At 53.0% G+C, this 17285-nt stretch overlaps 1 protein-coding gene across 1 annotated transcript in view; it reads right to left on the reverse strand.

Moving 5' to 3' along the window:
- Positions 1 to 17285, reverse strand: part of DCHS1 (dachsous cadherin-related 1) — a 45725-nt gene that overhangs the window by 4575 nt on the left and 23865 nt on the right. Inside the window, exons 8-20 of the mRNA XM_035311066.1 lie at positions 16126 to 16222; positions 15787 to 15944; positions 12222 to 13056; positions 11667 to 11906; positions 11071 to 11196; positions 10563 to 10772; positions 9109 to 9972; positions 8578 to 8691; positions 3677 to 3888; positions 3340 to 3494; positions 1954 to 2084; positions 1183 to 1469; positions 148 to 286 (exon numbers count right to left, since the gene is read on the reverse strand). Coding sequence (XP_035166957.1) covers positions 148 to 286; positions 1183 to 1469; positions 1954 to 2084; positions 3340 to 3494; positions 3677 to 3888; positions 8578 to 8691; positions 9109 to 9972; positions 10563 to 10772; positions 11071 to 11196; positions 11667 to 11906; positions 12222 to 13056; positions 15787 to 15944; positions 16126 to 16222 — 3568 coding nt within the window. The remainder of the gene's footprint in view (positions 1 to 147; positions 287 to 1182; positions 1470 to 1953; positions 2085 to 3339; positions 3495 to 3676; positions 3889 to 8577; positions 8692 to 9108; positions 9973 to 10562; positions 10773 to 11070; positions 11197 to 11666; positions 11907 to 12221; positions 13057 to 15786; positions 15945 to 16125; positions 16223 to 17285) is intronic.

Raw genomic sequence — 17285 nt, forward strand, 5'->3', positions numbered from 1 at the left:
GGTAGTGGGCCTTGATGGCTGCCACCACTGTCTGCCTCCCTGACCACCCCAGCCGTAATGAGGGGCCAGCATGGGGGCCCCTCCCTCTGCATGCACTGTTGGATCAATCCGCAGCATGAGCTCTATGAAGCAGCTAGCCCCACGCACCATTGCTGGGGTCGATGGCGATGTCAGGGCTGGGCACAGCCAGGTGGAAGGTGACATCCCCGTTGCTGCCAGAGTCTGGGTCAGTGGCACTCACGGTGAGAAGGATGCTGCCTGCAGGTGTGTGCTCTGGCAACATCACCTGGAAGAGAAGAAAGCCCCAGTCCAAATCGTGTCCCTCCGTGGACATCTGTTCCTGCTTGACTAGATCTGGCCAGCAGAGCTCTGAGAAGGTCTGGGCTGGCTAGGGCAGCCATGGCCAAAATAGCTCAGTTCCTTGCTGACCAGGGCCTTACCACCTCTGTACCAGGGCCACGGTTGGCACACTTGAGGTCACCTGTCCCACATGCATAACGCCTACCTTGTCTTGTAAGTGTGACTTCTGAGAAACTTCAACATCCAGTTATTGATCCTTTTCTCTACCCTCCCCTGCTATGTTGAAGAACTTATTAGCTGTTTTTTTTTTTTTTCATCCTACAAAAGGTATTTTACACAATTCAAAACACCTCCCATCCTCTTGTGCCAAACAACATATACAAACAGGCAGTCTTCCACTGGTCTGTGCTCTCCCAACCTTCCAGCAATTCTGTGTCTTCCCAACTTCTTGCACCTCTGCTCCAGAGATACATCACATGGCACTAGTCAGCTTTTGTCCGTTGACCTCCCTATGGGGCCTCAGGCCAGGTCTCACCAGAAACACGTTTCAGGTTGTGACCCATCTCCCACCAATCTTGGCCTTCCTGCTGCTCCTATTTATTCTGGCATGTACCATCTGCATGCAGCTGGGCAGGCCCGCAGCTGCTGATCCCAGTGCTGCATGCTTGGTTTCAGCCTCTTGCTCATACTGCAGTGACAGGAGGGATGTCAGGATATGGATAGAGGCTCAGAAGGAGAGGGGCCAGGATGGGCTCAGATCCATCCTTGAGGGGATCTCTGTGCCTCATAAGGCCAGGTGAGCCAGGCAGTGTGCAGGAGCAGCACAGGGGCTTATGCAGGGGAGCCAACACGTGCATGTTCAGGAGTGTGTGTGCACAGTACCTGGTAGAAGCCCTGGCTGAAAGACGGTGCGTTGTCATTCACATCCTCCACAACAACGGTGAGGTTGGCCTCAGTCTCATGGCGGGTGTCAGAGGCACGCAGGGTAAGGGTGTAGTGGCTGCGTTGCTCGTAGTCCAGTGGCCCCGTAAGGGCAATGCGTCCCTCATACCGCAGCACACCGAATGTGCCCACAGCATCACCATCCAGCACGAGGGTGTAGGAGAGTGTGGGGCCTGAGTCCACATCGTTCCCTGTCAGCTGTGCTATCTGCGTGCCTAGCAGTGTGTCTGGGGAGAGGTAAGGCATGAGCAAGCAGCGCCATCTCCTCAGAGAGGACCCAGCTCACTTGGGGGAACCAGCCTGAACACCAGGAATAAGGGAGAGGTTCTAGCGGTCAAGGAGCAGGTCTTGGGAGCCAGGCAGGAGGACTGAGCAGGCATATCAAGGGCAGAGAGCCAGCAGGGCACTCGTGTGTAGCCAGAGCCTCCATGAAGTGGGCAGAGACCGAGGAGAAGTTGGGAGTTCAGCTGGTTCCCTCAGGACACAGCTGCTGCATCACGGCCAGCCATACAATCCCCAGCCCCAGGCCATCACAAACAGGGCAGTGCTGAAGGGCTTGGGGAAGCTCAGCCAGCAGGTCAGCACAAGCCATCCCTCATCAAGGGAATGAGCAAGCCTCTCTGGGGGCTTCTCTCCCACCCACAGGTGTCCATCATGCCTCAGCTCCTGCCACTGGTGACATGCTAACCTATGAGACTGAGCTGCACTTACTTTCTGGGACCCGCACCTCCCAAGGAAACGGGATGGTGGGGCTATTGTCATTGATGTCCATCACCACAACGGTCAGCGTGGCAGAGCCCACAAGAGGAGGTGTCCCTCTGTCCATTGCTGTTACCACCAAACTGTGGGAAAGCACAAGGACATGGCACAAGGTTCACAGATGTGGCCATATATGTGAGGGCCAGTACATGCATGCATAGCATCTGGAACATGGGGCAAGGGGGCACTGCACACGTGCGCAGGGTTGGAGTGTGTACACATGGTAGTAGAACTATGCACAGCATCTGGAGTATATGGGGCAATGGATATGTGCAGAGCATCTGGAGTACATGTGGGTCAGTGGATGTGGGCCCATAAGGAACATGGGGCAGCAGATGGATGTACATTTGGGGTGTGTGTTTGGACGACAGTGGGTTTGTGTCCAGCACTTGGAACATATGAGCAGGCAGGGAATGTGGGCACAAGAGTCTGGAGCATGCACGGCCCTGGCATGTGCACATGCATGGTTGGGGGCTTTTGCAAGGGGGTTACAGTGGATGCATCCATAGCATTTTCAGTCTGTGCAAGGGGCAGGAGTCTGGAATGTTGGTGAGAAAAGATGTGGGCAGAGTGTGCTGAGGCATGCAAGGAGACAGGTGACAGCATTTGGAGCATATTTGGGAGCTGGGGAATACAAGGAGCCTCTGCTTGTGTGGAGCAGTGATGTGTATGTGAATGGAACGAATCCCCTAGGCCTCCACATGCCTTGGAAGAGTGAAGAGAGATTTGAAACATGCATATGACAGCAGGAACATAGCCTTGGTGAAGTGCATGAAGTGGTTCCTTGTATCTGAACCATGCATGTGTAAAAAGGTAGGGGAGGACTTAAATTCATGGTTTGTAGCGTTTGTCATCATCTTACATAGTTGTAGTTAGGCTGACTGGAGGGACCCAGAGGACTTGGGGTGAATGCAGAGGGACTTGCAAGAGGGCTGAGGCTGGTGCATAGCTTCTGGAGGGCATGTGGCAGGGCAGGAGGGTGCAATGTGTGGGAGTGGAAAGGGACTGAACAGATATGGTCTGGATTAAGCAGGCAGGAAAGAGAATGGATGTAGCTATTGAAAGAGTCCACTGCTCCTTACACAGTCTTTTCAGATTTGTGAAATCCAGGCTGAACATGGCTCATCTCATGACTATGTGCCATTCAGTGCCATTTGACATGATAATGGCATTCTCAGTGCCATTTGCTGCCCATGCTACTACTAAGTCTGAGTTCCTGCTGTTGTTTGGCAATGGCTTTGGGTGGCACCAAGTAACAGACTATCCTCTGTAACCTTGGGGATGCTTCTCCTATGCCCCTCTCATACCTACAGTACAAGTTGGTCCGGCCCTACTCACCGGGTCTGTGACCAGATCTCCCTGTCCAGGATGGCAGCAGTAGTGATAGTGCCGGTCTGAGGATCGATGTGGTACAAGCCTGTCATTGGCAGGGACTGGTTAATGGCGTAAGTCACCTGCCCATTCACTCCCTGATCCAGATCATCTGCCAGGACCTGCAAAGCCACAAGAGAGATTCAGCAGTGCAATTGTGGAGCCCTACAAACCACAGCCCTCCAAGGCCAGACCTACGGATTTACAGTTGCCAGCCCCAAGCCCACGGCACAGCCCCCCACTTCCTCACCCTGGCAGGGGCATCCAGGGGCCCAGATGTCCCTGTTTGTGCCCCCAGTGCTACCTGGATGACTTGGGAGTCATAGCCCTGTGATTCCCAGATGAATGCCACATAGTTCTGCAGCTGGAAGCGCGGCAAATTGTCATTCACATCTTGCAGGTTAAGGTTTATGGCCATAAAGCTGAAGGAAGCTGCTGTCTCTGCCTGGACCACAAGGCGCAGCCGGGGGCTGGCCTCAAAATCCAGGCTGCTGGAGTCCTGAACTGAGATAGCACCTGGGGAAACAGCAGGGTCAGGGGGAGAGGGGGTGAGTGATGCACCAGCATACCCAGTCCCCATCTTCTCTTTTGTTCCCTTACACTCAATCCATCCCTCTGCCCATCCATCCATTCTCAAATAGAGAGAAATAGCATACTGAGCTCCTCTGAGCCCTCTCCAAACTGAAAGCCTTCTCATCAGCCCTGGTGAGCTGCCCTGGTGATAAATCCTGAACACTGCTCAGGACAGAGCTTCCACTTACATTAAAGCATGCAATAGTCCACCTACTGGAGACACCATCTGGTACTGCCAGTTTAGAAAATAACTGCCCCATGTCAGGCCCCATATTGTGGAGCTAACTGCAGCTATTTGTCTAGGCTGAATCCATAAAAAGGCACTGAAGGACCTGCTAGCAGTTTGCCTGCTAGGAGCCTGAGGACAGACCTCCATTCTGAGCCACTGTACACATGGGATCTGGCAAAGACAGAGTATTGCTGTCCCACCTAAGAAGGTAGTAGGCACCCTCAAAGGTCTGCCTACTAAAATAGATCTAAGATAGATTAGAGCATTGGGTGATCAGCAATGGCATAAAGTTCAACAAAGGAAAATGTTGGGTTATGCACCTGGGATAGAGTAATGCTGGACACAGGAATAGAATGGGAGATGAGTGACCACAGAGCAGCTCAGCAGAAAGGGTTCTGGGGGTGCTGATCAACAGCAGGCTCAATATGAACCGCAGTGTGCCCTGGCAACTGTTCCATGCTTCCTGTGAAGAAATTCTTCCCGATATCCTATCTAAATGTCCCCTCGCACAACCTGAGGCCATTGCCTCGCATCCTATCTCTTGTCACCCGAGAAAAAAAAAAAACAACACCCTCCCTGCTGGAAAAGGAGGGTGTAGCATTTGTCATCATCTTACATAGTTGTAGTTAGGCTGACTGGAGGGACCCAGAGGACTTGGGGTGAATGCAGAGGGACTTGCAAGAGGGCTGAGGCTGGTGCATAGCTTCTGGAGGGCATGTGGCAGGGCAGGAGGGTGCAATGTGTGGGAGCGGAAAGGGACTGAACAGATATGGTGTGGATTAAGCAGAAAACAACACCCTCCTTTTCTAGTCTCTTCACCAGTTTTGTTGCTCTTCTCTGCACGTGCTTGAGCAACTCAGTGTCCTTAGTGCAGTGAGGGGCCCCAACCTGAATATGATATTTGAAGTGCAGCCTCACCTGTGCCGAGTGCAGATGGACAATCATTTCAATAGTCCTGCTGGCCACACTATAATGCAGGCCAGGATGTCCTTGGCATTCTTGTCTACTTGGGCACACTGTGGGCTCATATTCAGCCAGCCGTTGAGCAGCACCTCCAGGTCCTTTTCTGCTGGGCAGCTTTTCAGTCAATTTTCCCCAAGCCTATACCACCGCATGGTGGTTTTTGTTGTGACCCAAGTGTAGCACATGGCATTTAACCTTGTTGAATGCCATACAACTGGACACAGTCCAGCTTGTCCAATCCCTCTGCACAGCCTTTCTACCCTCAGGCAGATCAACACCACCCTATTTGCTGTCATCTGTAAACTTACTGAGGGTGCACTCAATCCCCCCATCAGTACCATTGATATTAAACAAAACTGGCCCAAGTACTGAGCCCTAGGGAACACCACTTGTGACTAGACTCCAACTGGATCTAATTCCATTCATAATGACTCTTTGGGCCTGGACATCCAGACATGTTTTTACACATTGAGAGAGCCACACTCTTTGCAGCGCATTTCATTCTCTACAGGCAACCACTGGGTGAACTAGTTGGGCAACAGAGATGCAATATCAGCCATGCAGACCAGCTATGTTGCCTTGGACAAGCTTGGCTTCTAAGGGCTCTGCTAACAGCTTTGCATGAGTTCCAATGCACACAGGCCATACATCCAGGAACAGAAGACATTGGTTATAGTGACCAGAATGACAGCCTGGCTTGGAGAGCAGCTGTATGCTCACCACCAGCAACCCAAGGGCTGGGAGCCAGCTGGTACCCCTTGGCCCTCTGCTACTGTTTGGCTGCCAGGGCAGGCCCTGCCTTCAGGGCTGACTTGGCCCAGGCAAATGCAAGGAAAGTAGCCAGCAGTTCTCCATCTGAGGGGTTGTTCTTGCCCTGGACAGGAATAGTAGAGCCCAAGGCAATGTTGTGTGGGGCTCAGGATGCTTCTGGCCTTCCCCTGCTCTGGTCTTGTCCAGGCACTTTGATTTGTAATCCAGTGAGCAAGAGTCCTTCTCCAGCACTAAGCTCTCACACAGCACCTGTGGACAAAACTCTGGTTTTCCCCTGGAGAGCAGATAAGCCTGGGATGGCTGAGGACAGTGAAGGACTGGTGCCTATGCACTGGCTTGTTGAAGCAGAGCTGAAGGTCAGGGGCCTGGCAACTGGTGCAGGGCTGGGAGCTGTGCTGTGCTGTGCCAGCCCCCTCACTGTGGTGCTGCAGCACCCCACATCCAGTCACAGCATACAGCCCCTTGCATGGGGAGAAAGCAGGGAAGTGTCTCACAGATGGATGCATGGTACTCTAGAAGGGCCATGTTTCAGGGAAAAGTCCTGTGTTCTGGGCACTTTGCTGGAGGGAAATGTCTCAGCCTAGGTCTCAGCCACCTGCACTGGGGAGCAAGAACCCTCTGCAGTCTAGCTGCAGAGCTGGGTGGAAAAGCAAAGGGAAGGAGAGGGGCTCTGTGAGGTCTGTCCCGGTTGCATTGTCTGCATGGGGTTTCAGACCTGAGCTGCTGCAGTGGTGGTGGTACTGTACCGGATCTGCTCAGGGGCAGATCCAGGCAGCTACTGTTCTTGGACAGCCTGCCTGTGAACCATATGGAGGAGACAAAGCATGGCTCTGTGGGCAGCCTGGGCATTGGATGTTGCTTTCCTCTCCTGACTATCATGACAGCCCTGTAGGCATTGGCTAAGACACCTGGTAGACTGACTGCTGGCCCAGGGACTAGAAGAAATTAGCCAAGGTGCCACCCTTGTTAGCCCCTCCTGCGTTTCAAAGACATAGCAATGCCACTGATACCAAATGCTCACTTCTGAACGGCAGCTTCAGACAGGCAGACTCTTATGGCACTGTGTTAAAACTGCTCCTGCACAGGTGGAAATCCCTGGGACTGAAAGCACACAGAGGCCCAGCCCTGAGCACAGCCACTCTCCACAAAGACCTCTGTGAGCTTGACTGGGAATTTCTTGCATCTGCGCTTTGACTCGGGGTTTCAGGAACTGCTGAGTATCAGCTCCTGAGCTCAGTTTAGAACTGGGGTGAGTTCAGATGCTGGCATGCACCAAGTTATGGAGGAGTAGCAGTCAGACTGTGCACATTGCTTCACTGCAAGGTGGCATCCGGCCCTCCGGGCAGCCAGGGTGCAAGCAGCCCTGCAAGTCAGGCCTCCTGGGGCAGCTGCCATACTGCAAGGCTGTAACAGGAAGCCTGTTGCTGCAGCTCAGGTTCCTCTGGGCTGGGACACCCTTCATGACACGCTTTGTTCTGGTCTGGCCTCTCCCCAGTGATCCCTGTGTCCATGCTGTGGTTTGCTCACAGCAGAAGCACAGGGTGGTGAGTGGCTTGCAGTGACACCAGAGTGCTGAGGATACTCAATGGCAACTGAAGTTACAGTAATGACAGTGGGCTGCCATAGTCACTGTGGCTTGCAGTGGCCAGTCATTAATCACGGTGCTAATGGTTTGCATGCCATGCCATACCATGGATGGCTCACAAGGGCCTGCACAGTGGCCAAAGGCTGCAGAGGGCACAAGCACTGTGGCCAGAAAGACCTTTGACAGCCCAGAATCCTTTTCCAACCCCAACCATCCATCAGGCCACAAGAGAATGGCATTTTCTCAGGAAGCTCCAGGTTGACCTCTGGGCTCTGGGGATTTTTTCATATCCCAGCCTCATCTAAACTACAGAGCAAGCACCAATGTCACAGCAAGGCACCCCTCACCCTACCCTCAACCAGAACTTCCCTGATGTCAAGGGACACACAGCATTTCAAATGCTGCCCTTTGAAGCTCATGGTGCAAACAATGTTTGCCCAGCATCACTGGGCAGCATCCTACAATCTGCCTCACTGCTCTGCCTGGGCTACCTACCAGCCATCCACTAGCACCACTACTATACTCAGCACCCACTCACTGCTCAGGGAATAGTGGTGCAGAGGGAGGGCTCTCAGAAACGCACCTTAGAAATGCCCATTGGAGACTGAGTGGTTCCCCATTTGTTGTCACCTTTGGGACTGCACAGAGACAACCATCAATCCCCAGCAGCACTGTAGTCATGGCAGCTGCATGTACACCTCTAAGGCCCCAACACAGGATGTCTCATTTAGCTGACCTTGCCATCTAAGGCCAGGGCTGCACCCAGATTGCCTCTTAGCAATGGTCCTGGCCTCTGCTAACTTTTGAACTGGGCCTGTGAATTTCTGGGGGAAAGATCCAGTTAGCAGGGACCAAAATTGTGCTAAGAGCTGTGTTAGCTCTTCCTAACACAGTCCGTAGTCCAGAGGACAATGCGTGGGATAGTGTGTATGTCCAAATCCTAATATCATTAAATTTCTAGTAGAGGTGTAGACTATATTCCTGTGCCTTTGGAGGGCTCTGAGATTTGTGATAGCTGAGCAGGCACTGGCAGAGCACAAGTGACTTTCCCTTGCTGCTTCCCCAAGTGGTCCTGCTGCTGTACCTGAATTGGGCTGGATAAGGAAAGCATTCTTTTCGTTGCCACTGATGATGCTGTATGTGATGCGCCCAGAAGAGCCTCCTGTGTGCACAGCTTGGATGCTAGCAACAGCAGTACCTGTAAGGGAGGGAACAATGTTGAAGGGGCAGCAGAGTCTCAGGGCAGGTGCCAGAGGTCAGGGGCACATGCTGTACCACAGGAACATGGCCCCGCCTGAGGATACTGCTGCCAAAGGAGGTAAGATCTACTGGTAAATTCTGAGCTGAGAGTCAGGACTTCTGGGGCCTGACTGCGGCCCTTCTATGGTCTCACTGAACCCTGCAGACCTTCCAGGAGCATTTGTGCACCTGTGGCCCACAGGATTACCACCTTCAATACCCTGGGCACCAGTCAGGCCCTGCTGTCCCCTGGATCTACACAAAGCATGACAACTTCCAAAAACCCTGCAGTGCTCCCCAGTCTAAACATCCCCCTCTCTCCCCATCCTCTCCTATTTCATCCCAGCCTGCACTGGGCACTCTGCTCAGCTGATACCTGGAGCAGCATTTTCTGGCAGGGCCACTTCACTGGTGCTCCGGGGAAAGCGTAGCCCCCAGTAAGGCTCTTCCTGCAAATGGATCACCACCACACCAGTAGAGGAAAGTGCTGGTTGCCCCAAATCTGTGGCCAGGATGAAGAGAGTCCGCTGGCGCTGGTTGAGTGATCCCAGGGGCTGCAGCAGCTGGATATCTCCTGTGTACGAGTTGATTGCGAATGCAGAGTTAGGGGTGGCAAGGCGATACAGGATGGAGGCATTGGCACCTGCATCCCTGTCCTCTGCCCTCATGGTGGCCACAACCTGCTTGAGTGATGTGTGGCGAGACAAGTTGACAGTCAGTGGGCTGTGCAGGAAGGCAGGAGCATGGTCATTGACATCCCGCACCGTGACCGTGACCCGCACAGCTGCACTCTTGGGTTCCCATGGTGCTGAGTCCACAGCCTTGGCAAGGAAGCTGTAACTGGCGTGGCGCTCCCGGTCCAGTGCCTGGGCACTTCTGATGCGCCCGCTCTGTGGTTCTACTTGGAACATGCCCAGTGACTCATTGCCCAGGTAGTAGGTAACCTGCCCATTGGTGCCCTCATCAGGGTCCTCAGCTTCCAGCTGCAGAACCAGAGCACCAACAGGCAAGTCCTCTGGCACCTCCACCACATAGCTGGCCTGAGCAAAAACAGGTGCATTGTCATTTAGGTCCAACACCCGCACATTCACTGACATGGTGGCACTGCGTGGAGGGGTGCCATGGTCTTGCACCAGCACTGTGAGGGTGTAGAAAGCAACTTGCTCCCTGTCAAGAGCACGTGCAGTGGAGAGGACACCAGAGACAGGGTCTAGGATGAAATCCTGCCCAGGGTCTCCATCTGGAAAAGAAGAGAGGGGACAGCATTATTGTAAATTGAGGTTGGCACAAGGAGGGACCTGACCTATGCTGCCTGATGGACAGCATGAAGTCCATCCCTGTGCGGCCTGCCGGAGAGGGTAGAGTGAGCTGTTCGTTGTATGTCCCTAGTGGGACTTAAGTGGGACTGAATCTCCTTGGTCCAGCTCTGTGCATGTGTATGTGTAAGAACTGGATCCACCAGCTCACAGAGCAGTGCTGTTGACACAAATAATGCCAGGTGTAACAAAACTCACTTAACAATCTAAATTCAACAGGCCGGAGCAGGCAAGAGAGGCATGGAACTAATTTGAGCCTGAGGAACCAGAGAGAGCCTGAGGAATGAGGCAATGTGGCCTGTGTACATTCTGAGGTGATCTTTACCGAGGGCAGTGAAACTAGAGGGCTGAAAGGAAGGAGCAGCAACACGTGGTCTGGAGCAGGAGAAAGCTGATGTGGAACAGGAATTGGCCCAGGCAATGCTTCCAAGAGCTCCTAGCAAGCTGGGTGAACAGCTGCTACCCACCACCAAGAATGAAACTACAGAGCTCTCTCTGTCCCTATGCTCCTCACCTGCCACATGGTACTCCAAGCGCCCATTCTCGCCTCCATCAGGATCAGTGGCCCGCAGGGTGTAGAGTGCTACGCAGCTTTGGTTCTCAGGGACCTCCACAGAACAGGATTCACTCTCTAGGTGTGGTGTATGGTCATTCTCATCCCCTACTGTTATCCGCACAGTTGCCTTGGAGAGGTTGGGGGGCAGGCCACCATCCCGTGCATAGACTGCAGGAACACAGCAAGAGTGCTGCAGAGTACCCTAATAACTGGGAGCTACTACCAAGGCTGTCACATGCAAGTCACAATCACAGGGGAGCCAGGCATGGGATCACTGGCATTCCTGCATGCTCAACCACCCAACAAACCTGCATGCTCTGCAATCCTTCATCACTTCCCATGGCCTGCCCGCCTCGCAACACCACCCTTTCCCAGCAGTGAGGAGCACCCATCTTTCTCCTCTGTGCTCCCTATAACCCACCCTGCCATGTCTGCTGCTCCCTCTCATGCACTAGCACAGCCATACCCATCAGCACATGCTGCTCCTGCTCCTCACGATCCAGGGCATGTGTGGTGACAATAAGCCCCGTCTGTGGGTGGATGGAGAATGGTCCCCCAGAGAGACCCCCATAGGTCACCTGCCCATTGGCACCTGCAGGGAGGAGTACATTTGAGGGCAGCCCAGCAGCAATGCCAAGAACCTCTCACTTTGCTCCCAGCCCTGCACCTCTTTCCTCCCAGCCTTCCCATCCAGGGGGCAGACAGACTGTGGAGGACGATGTTCTCACTGCCTGCCAAGTAAAGGTGTGGGCAGAGATGTGTGGTGTAAGGAGGTCCCAGCCCAGTCCAGCTCGTGGAAGGGAAAATGGGACAAGGAACCTCCAAGGAAAAAAGCCCACTGAGTTGGGAAGCAAAGGGAATCAATCTCTGTTCTCATTCTCAGCTTTTCCCAGGGTCCATCCCATCCCTCTTTACCAGGCCAGGTGATGGTTCCTCCCTCCATGGTCACCCAGGCTCTCCAAACCAGATGGGAGGGAGCAGACTGCACCTCGTCCTGCAAGTTGCATCCCCAGAAGGGCTCCTGACCAAAGTGGGCAGCTCACCCTTGCCCTGCATCCTCACCCAGGTCCCGGTCTGTGGCCAGCACCTGCAGTACAGGGCTGCCAGCTGGTAGGTTTTCCATGATGTGCGCTTCATATTCAGGCTTCTCAAAACTGGGAGCCTCATCGTTGACATCCAGCACCAGCACAGAGAGTAGCTGTGTGGCCGAGCGGCGTGGGAAGCCGTGGTCTGTGGCCACCACAGTCAGGTTGTGCTGCACCACCTCCTCCCGGTTCAGTGCCCGCACAACAGAGAGCGCACCTGCAGACAGGGGAAGAGGGATAATCTAGGACTGCATTCCATCAGGGCCAACTGTTCCCAGGACAGAGCTGTCACAAGGCTGCAGGCATTCGGGTGAGCCAGGGTCTTGAGAGACAGCAGGGTCACACCAGCCAGGTGCTATGCTTGGGGCTGTCCACACCTCGTAAGTCCTTCTTACCTCCAGGTGATCTGTACTCCCCAGCCCACACTCTCCTTCCGTGCACCATGCTACACCCCCACATGTGCCTGCACCCTCCTCAGACCCCACATTCACAGTGTTGCTGCTGCCCACCCTGCATCCTCCCAGGCCCTCACCAGTGCTGGGGTTAAGGTGGAAGCGGCCATCACTGTTGCCTGCTCGTAACGAGTAGCTCACTCGCCCATTCTCTCCCAAATCGTTGTCCTGGGCCACCACGTGCAGAGCCACGAACCCAGTTGGCTGATCCTCCATGACGCTGACAGCAGCAGGTGACAGAAACATGGGTGCATTGTCATTCTCGTCAGTCACAAACACACGGGCCGTCACAGCTGCCGAGCGGCGCTGGCTGACATTGCGTGCCTGGTCTGTGGCCTCCACCACCAAGAGGAAGGAGGCAGCAGCCTCCCGGTCAAGGCCCTGGCGAAGGGTCAGCAGTCCCGAACGGCTGTCAAGTTGGAAGGGGGCCCCAGGGGGCTCCTGGCGCAGCAGGGCATAGCGCACCTGGCTGTTGGGGCCCACGCCATCCCCATCCAGCGCCTGGAAGGTGAAGATGGACGAACCAGCCTGCACGTTCTCGGGCACCACAATGGTGATGGGGTCTTCAGGGAAGGTGGGTGCCTGGTCATTGCAGTCCTGCACATGGATCTGTACCAGCACCAGTCGGCTGGAAGGATAGCCATGCTGTGTGTCCTCAGCACTCACCTGAAGCATGTGCCGTGCCCCGGCTTCATAATCCAGCTCCTGGGCAGCGTAGATCTCCCCTGTCACACTGTCAACAACAAAGGTGCCATCCCCACCACCTCCTACCACTGTGTAGGTCAGCTGTCCTCGTGCAGGGGCATCTGGGGGTGCCACTGAGCCGATCACAGACCCTGGCTTGACCCCCTCGAGAGGGTGCAGTGTCAGCACGGTGGCATCGGGCCGGGGCAGCACACGGGAGGATGGCAGCACCTGAGAGGAGAGGCAGAAATCAGGGGTACATACCAGGACCTTGCATGTTGGAGAGGTGGGGTGGGGAGGGGGGCTCTTGGAGAGCCAGTGGACATGGGGCCTGAGGAGTGCAGGTGTATGAAGGCAAGGTCACAGGTCTTGTGGCCTAACAGATGAGTAACACATTGAAAAACATGCTAAGAATCAGCACAGGTTTGACAGGATGAAAGACAAGCTTCACCTGGGGAACAAGAGTAGGTAAGGACAGACAGAGCTGCTGAATGAGCAGAGAAGTCTCAGGTGGATCAATGTATATACATATCTGAAGAGAGGGTGTATGGAAGATGGAGCCAGACTCTTTTCTGTGGCACCCAGTGATGAGAGAGGAGGCACTGAGCACAAGGCTGTGAATGTTGTCTACCCAGTTGGAGGCTGGTCACAAGTTGCATCTCTCTTGGCTCAGTATTAGGGCCAGTTCTTTTTAATAAATTTATCAATGATCTGGACAAGGGAAATAAGTGCACCTTCAGTAAGTTTGCAGGTGACACAGAGTTGGGCGGGAGTGTTGATCTGCTCATGGGTAGGAAAGCTTTACAGCGGGATCTGGATAGGCTGGATCGATGAGTCGAGGACAACTGTATGAAGTTCAACAAGGTTAAGTGCTGGGTCCTACCCTATGGGTCACAAAAACCTCATGCAATGCTCCAGGCTGGGGGAAGAGTGGCTGGAAAGCTGCCTGTCAGAAAGGGACCTGGGGGTATTGGTTGATAGCACACTCAACATGAGCCAGCAGTGTGCTCAGGTCGCCAAGAAGGCCAATGACATCCTGGCTTGTATCAGAAATAACGTGGCCAGAAGGACTAGGGGAGTGATTGTCCCTCCGTATTCAGCTTTGGTGAGGCCACATTGAGTTCAGCTTGGGGCCCCTCTCTACAAGAAAGTCATCAAGGTGCTGGAGCATCTCCAAAGAAAGACAATGAAGGTGGTGAAGGATCAAGAGAACAAATCTTATGAGGAATGTCTGAGGAAAATGGGGATATAGAGAAAAGGAGGCTCAGAAGAAACCTTATCACTCTCTACAACTACCTCAAAGGAGCCTGTAGTGTAGGCGGTCAGTGTCTTCCCCCAAGTAACAAGCAACAGGAAATAGGAAATGGCCTCAAGTTGCACCAGTGAAGGTTTAGATTAGATACTAATACTAGATTAATACTAATGCTAGATTAATTAAATTAATTAAATCCATTAAAATACTAGATTAATGCTAATGCTAGATTTTTTTAAGAAAAAAAAATCACTGAAAGGGTAGTTAAACAATGGAAAAAGCTGCAAAGGGAGGTAGTGGAGTCTCCATCCATGGAGATCTTCAAAAGCCACCTGGATGTGGTCATTGGCAAGTGGCTCTGGGTGGCCCTGATGGAGCGGGGGGGAGGGGGGGGAATTGGACCAGATGCCTCCGGCCTCAGCCATGCTGTGATTCTGTGACTAGGTTAGACACTGTAATAGAAACAGATGCCAGCAAAAACAATTCTTCAAAACATAAGCAAGAGTGGGCAAGAAGAGAGGTAACGCTCATTCAGATCAGAGGTACAGAGAAGAAAGACAACCTAGTGTGACCTGAAGATAAATAAATACTATTACTACTTTTATTAAAGATTGTGAAGTTAATTCAGGGATGACGTACAGCTGTGGATGGGAGTGAGAGAAAAGTAATAGTGTCATCTGAAGGGAAAACATGTTGAAGAACTCAGTGCACTCTTGTCAAGGAGCTGGGGAAAAATAAAGTCCAGCAAAACTGTCAACTCAGAGGAGTATCAGAACTAGTGACTGCCAAGCAAATAGCTACATTATGGGCATGCAAACGAGCACTTCAGGGACAAAAAGCCTGTCAGCCTGGTCTCAGTACTTTGAAGGCCGAGGAAGAACTTGAAAAACAAGAACAGTTAGACATGGTATAAAAAGGAAACAGTTTTAAAAGGTATTGCAGAATGGCTAAAGGCATATGTGCAAGGCTAACACAGTACTTCTCTCCTCAAACACAAAGGAAACACAGTAGATCTAATTTAATATAATAATAAAAGAAAGCTGTGTATGTTAAAGGTTTGCTGACAGAGTTAGAGGGCACTGCCAGCACAGAGAAAGAACATCGAATGAAGAGAGTCAAGTGACCATGGGAACTGCAACAGTGGGGACAGGATGTGAAATGGTGCACCGTGTAAGTGCATGGACTGGGGGGGAACCGGAGTCTCTGCTGTAAAATTAAATTCATTACTAACAACAGAGAAAGGACTCAGCTATCTAAGCCAACACACCAGACGGTGAGTGCAAAACCTATGCATACATGAAGAAATTCCTGCACATCAGGAGACATGTTTTCAGTAGATGCTGGGAAGAATTAATGCCTCTGGGCAGGGGACTGCCAAGGTTGTCTCTTAAACATGTGTAGGACTGGGATGGCTGTCCCAGTCTGGAGAAGACAAATGTTTACTACTAATGCTGATGCTGACCACTTTACAAATGAGAGCATGAGCATTTACGAATGAGTGGCAGCTAGTCTCTTCCCATCCCATGTTCTCCACTCACAATGGTGGGGTTGGAGCAACAGCTGAGCAAGGGCAGAGGGTGCCCTGGGATGAAGGTGGTGGAGGGCAAGAAGGGTTTGGAGGAACGCTGCCAAATAGCTGAATGATGTCCTCCAAGAGATGAGCAAGGGGTGGATGGTACAGGGACAAGAGCAGCTGGGGTGCTGGATACCTGAATGCGGATGATGGCCGAGGTACTGCGGGGCACCGTGCCCCGGTCACTGGCTGTCACAGTGAAGATATACTCGGCACGGTCAGACCGGCGTAGTACTGTGGCAGTCCGCAGCTCTCCAGTGGCCATGTGCAGTGTGAAACGCTCTGCCCAGGCTCCTGCAGAAAGAAGGTGAAATGCTGCAGGGAGAGGCAGAGAGGAGGAAGGGGCAGAGGACATGCTGGGATGGAGGAAGGACTGTGGCATGACAGGGCTGGGGCAGTGGTCACCCATCTGCCCACAAGGGTCATGGCTGCATGACAGAGAACAGTGCCAGGTAGCCAGGTCAGCAGCTCATACCTATCATTGAGTAGGTGATGGTCCCATTCTCACCCTCGTCAGGGTCCTTGGCCTGGAGGGAGGCAACGAGAAGTCCCGACGGCTTCTCTTCCAGCACCTGCAGCACAGCCCAGAGAGCAGCTGAGTGGCACAGGGCATCCTCCAGAGCATTCCCACAGACCCCAAGCACAGCATCTGTGTCTTCCTACACCCGTTCTGCACCTTGCTCAGGACACAGCCCCCAAGCCAAGACCTGAGTCTGCACAACATGAGGAAGTTTGCAGCCAAGTAGGCAGATGGAGGTCCTGCCAAGCCATCCCCCTGTGCCGCCCAGCTTAATGCAGCTCAACAGCCCTGGTGCATGCTGCAGCAGTGAGCTGCAGGGTGATGGAGGGACGCTTCACCAATGTTACACCCAAGGCCTCTGCAGCAAATAAAATCCCCTCTGCCCCCATTTGACATCTTTAGAGGCAAATGGAAATGTTCAAGCTCTGACTAGTGCAGAGGCCACTCACCCTGGCAATGGAAAGAGTCCCCTCAATTCCCACCAGCCAGCCCAGTGCAGTTCATGATCACTGGAAATGCATCGGGCAGTTCTTCCTGCACCCAAACACCCCGACTCCTAGGGCTTTTCCCTTCTCTCCTTTGCTTCTAGTTAGCACTACTGACTTGCTGTCTGTGGGCACTTAAGACTACCATTCTGTGCCAGCGTGTCACAGTACCTTTAAGGCATGAATTATGCACATCCTCAGCTAACACTACACTCTATGCTTCCTGACAGAGGCCACACATAACAGCATTGCATGGGAACTTCTAGATCATAGAATCATAGAATATCCCAAGTTCAAAGGGACCTATAAGGATCATCGAGTCCAACTCCTGGCACCACGCAGGTCTAACCGCCAAAAATTCAGACCATATGACTAAGAGCATAGGCTCCTTTAGTGTGTAACTATCCTAGTGGATAACTATTCTCCTTTTGTGGATAGTTATGGAAATAGACACATCCCCATTACTGCCCCTCACCATCCATCAGCGTTAGGGGTACCCTCAGCAAACAACCCAAACCTGCTGGCAGACCCGTCTCTCCTCCAGCGCTGACTATTTGCACCCATCAATACCTCACCAGTAGAGCAGGCACCCCACTTGGCACAGATTCTGTGATCCCTTTCTCACCAATA

Source organism: Oxyura jamaicensis (assembly GCF_011077185.1).
Source record: "Oxyura jamaicensis isolate SHBP4307 breed ruddy duck chromosome 1 unlocalized genomic scaffold, BPBGC_Ojam_1.0 oxy1_random_OJ72710, whole genome shotgun sequence".
In the NCBI taxonomy this organism is placed as follows: domain Eukaryota; kingdom Metazoa; phylum Chordata; class Aves; order Anseriformes; family Anatidae; genus Oxyura; species Oxyura jamaicensis.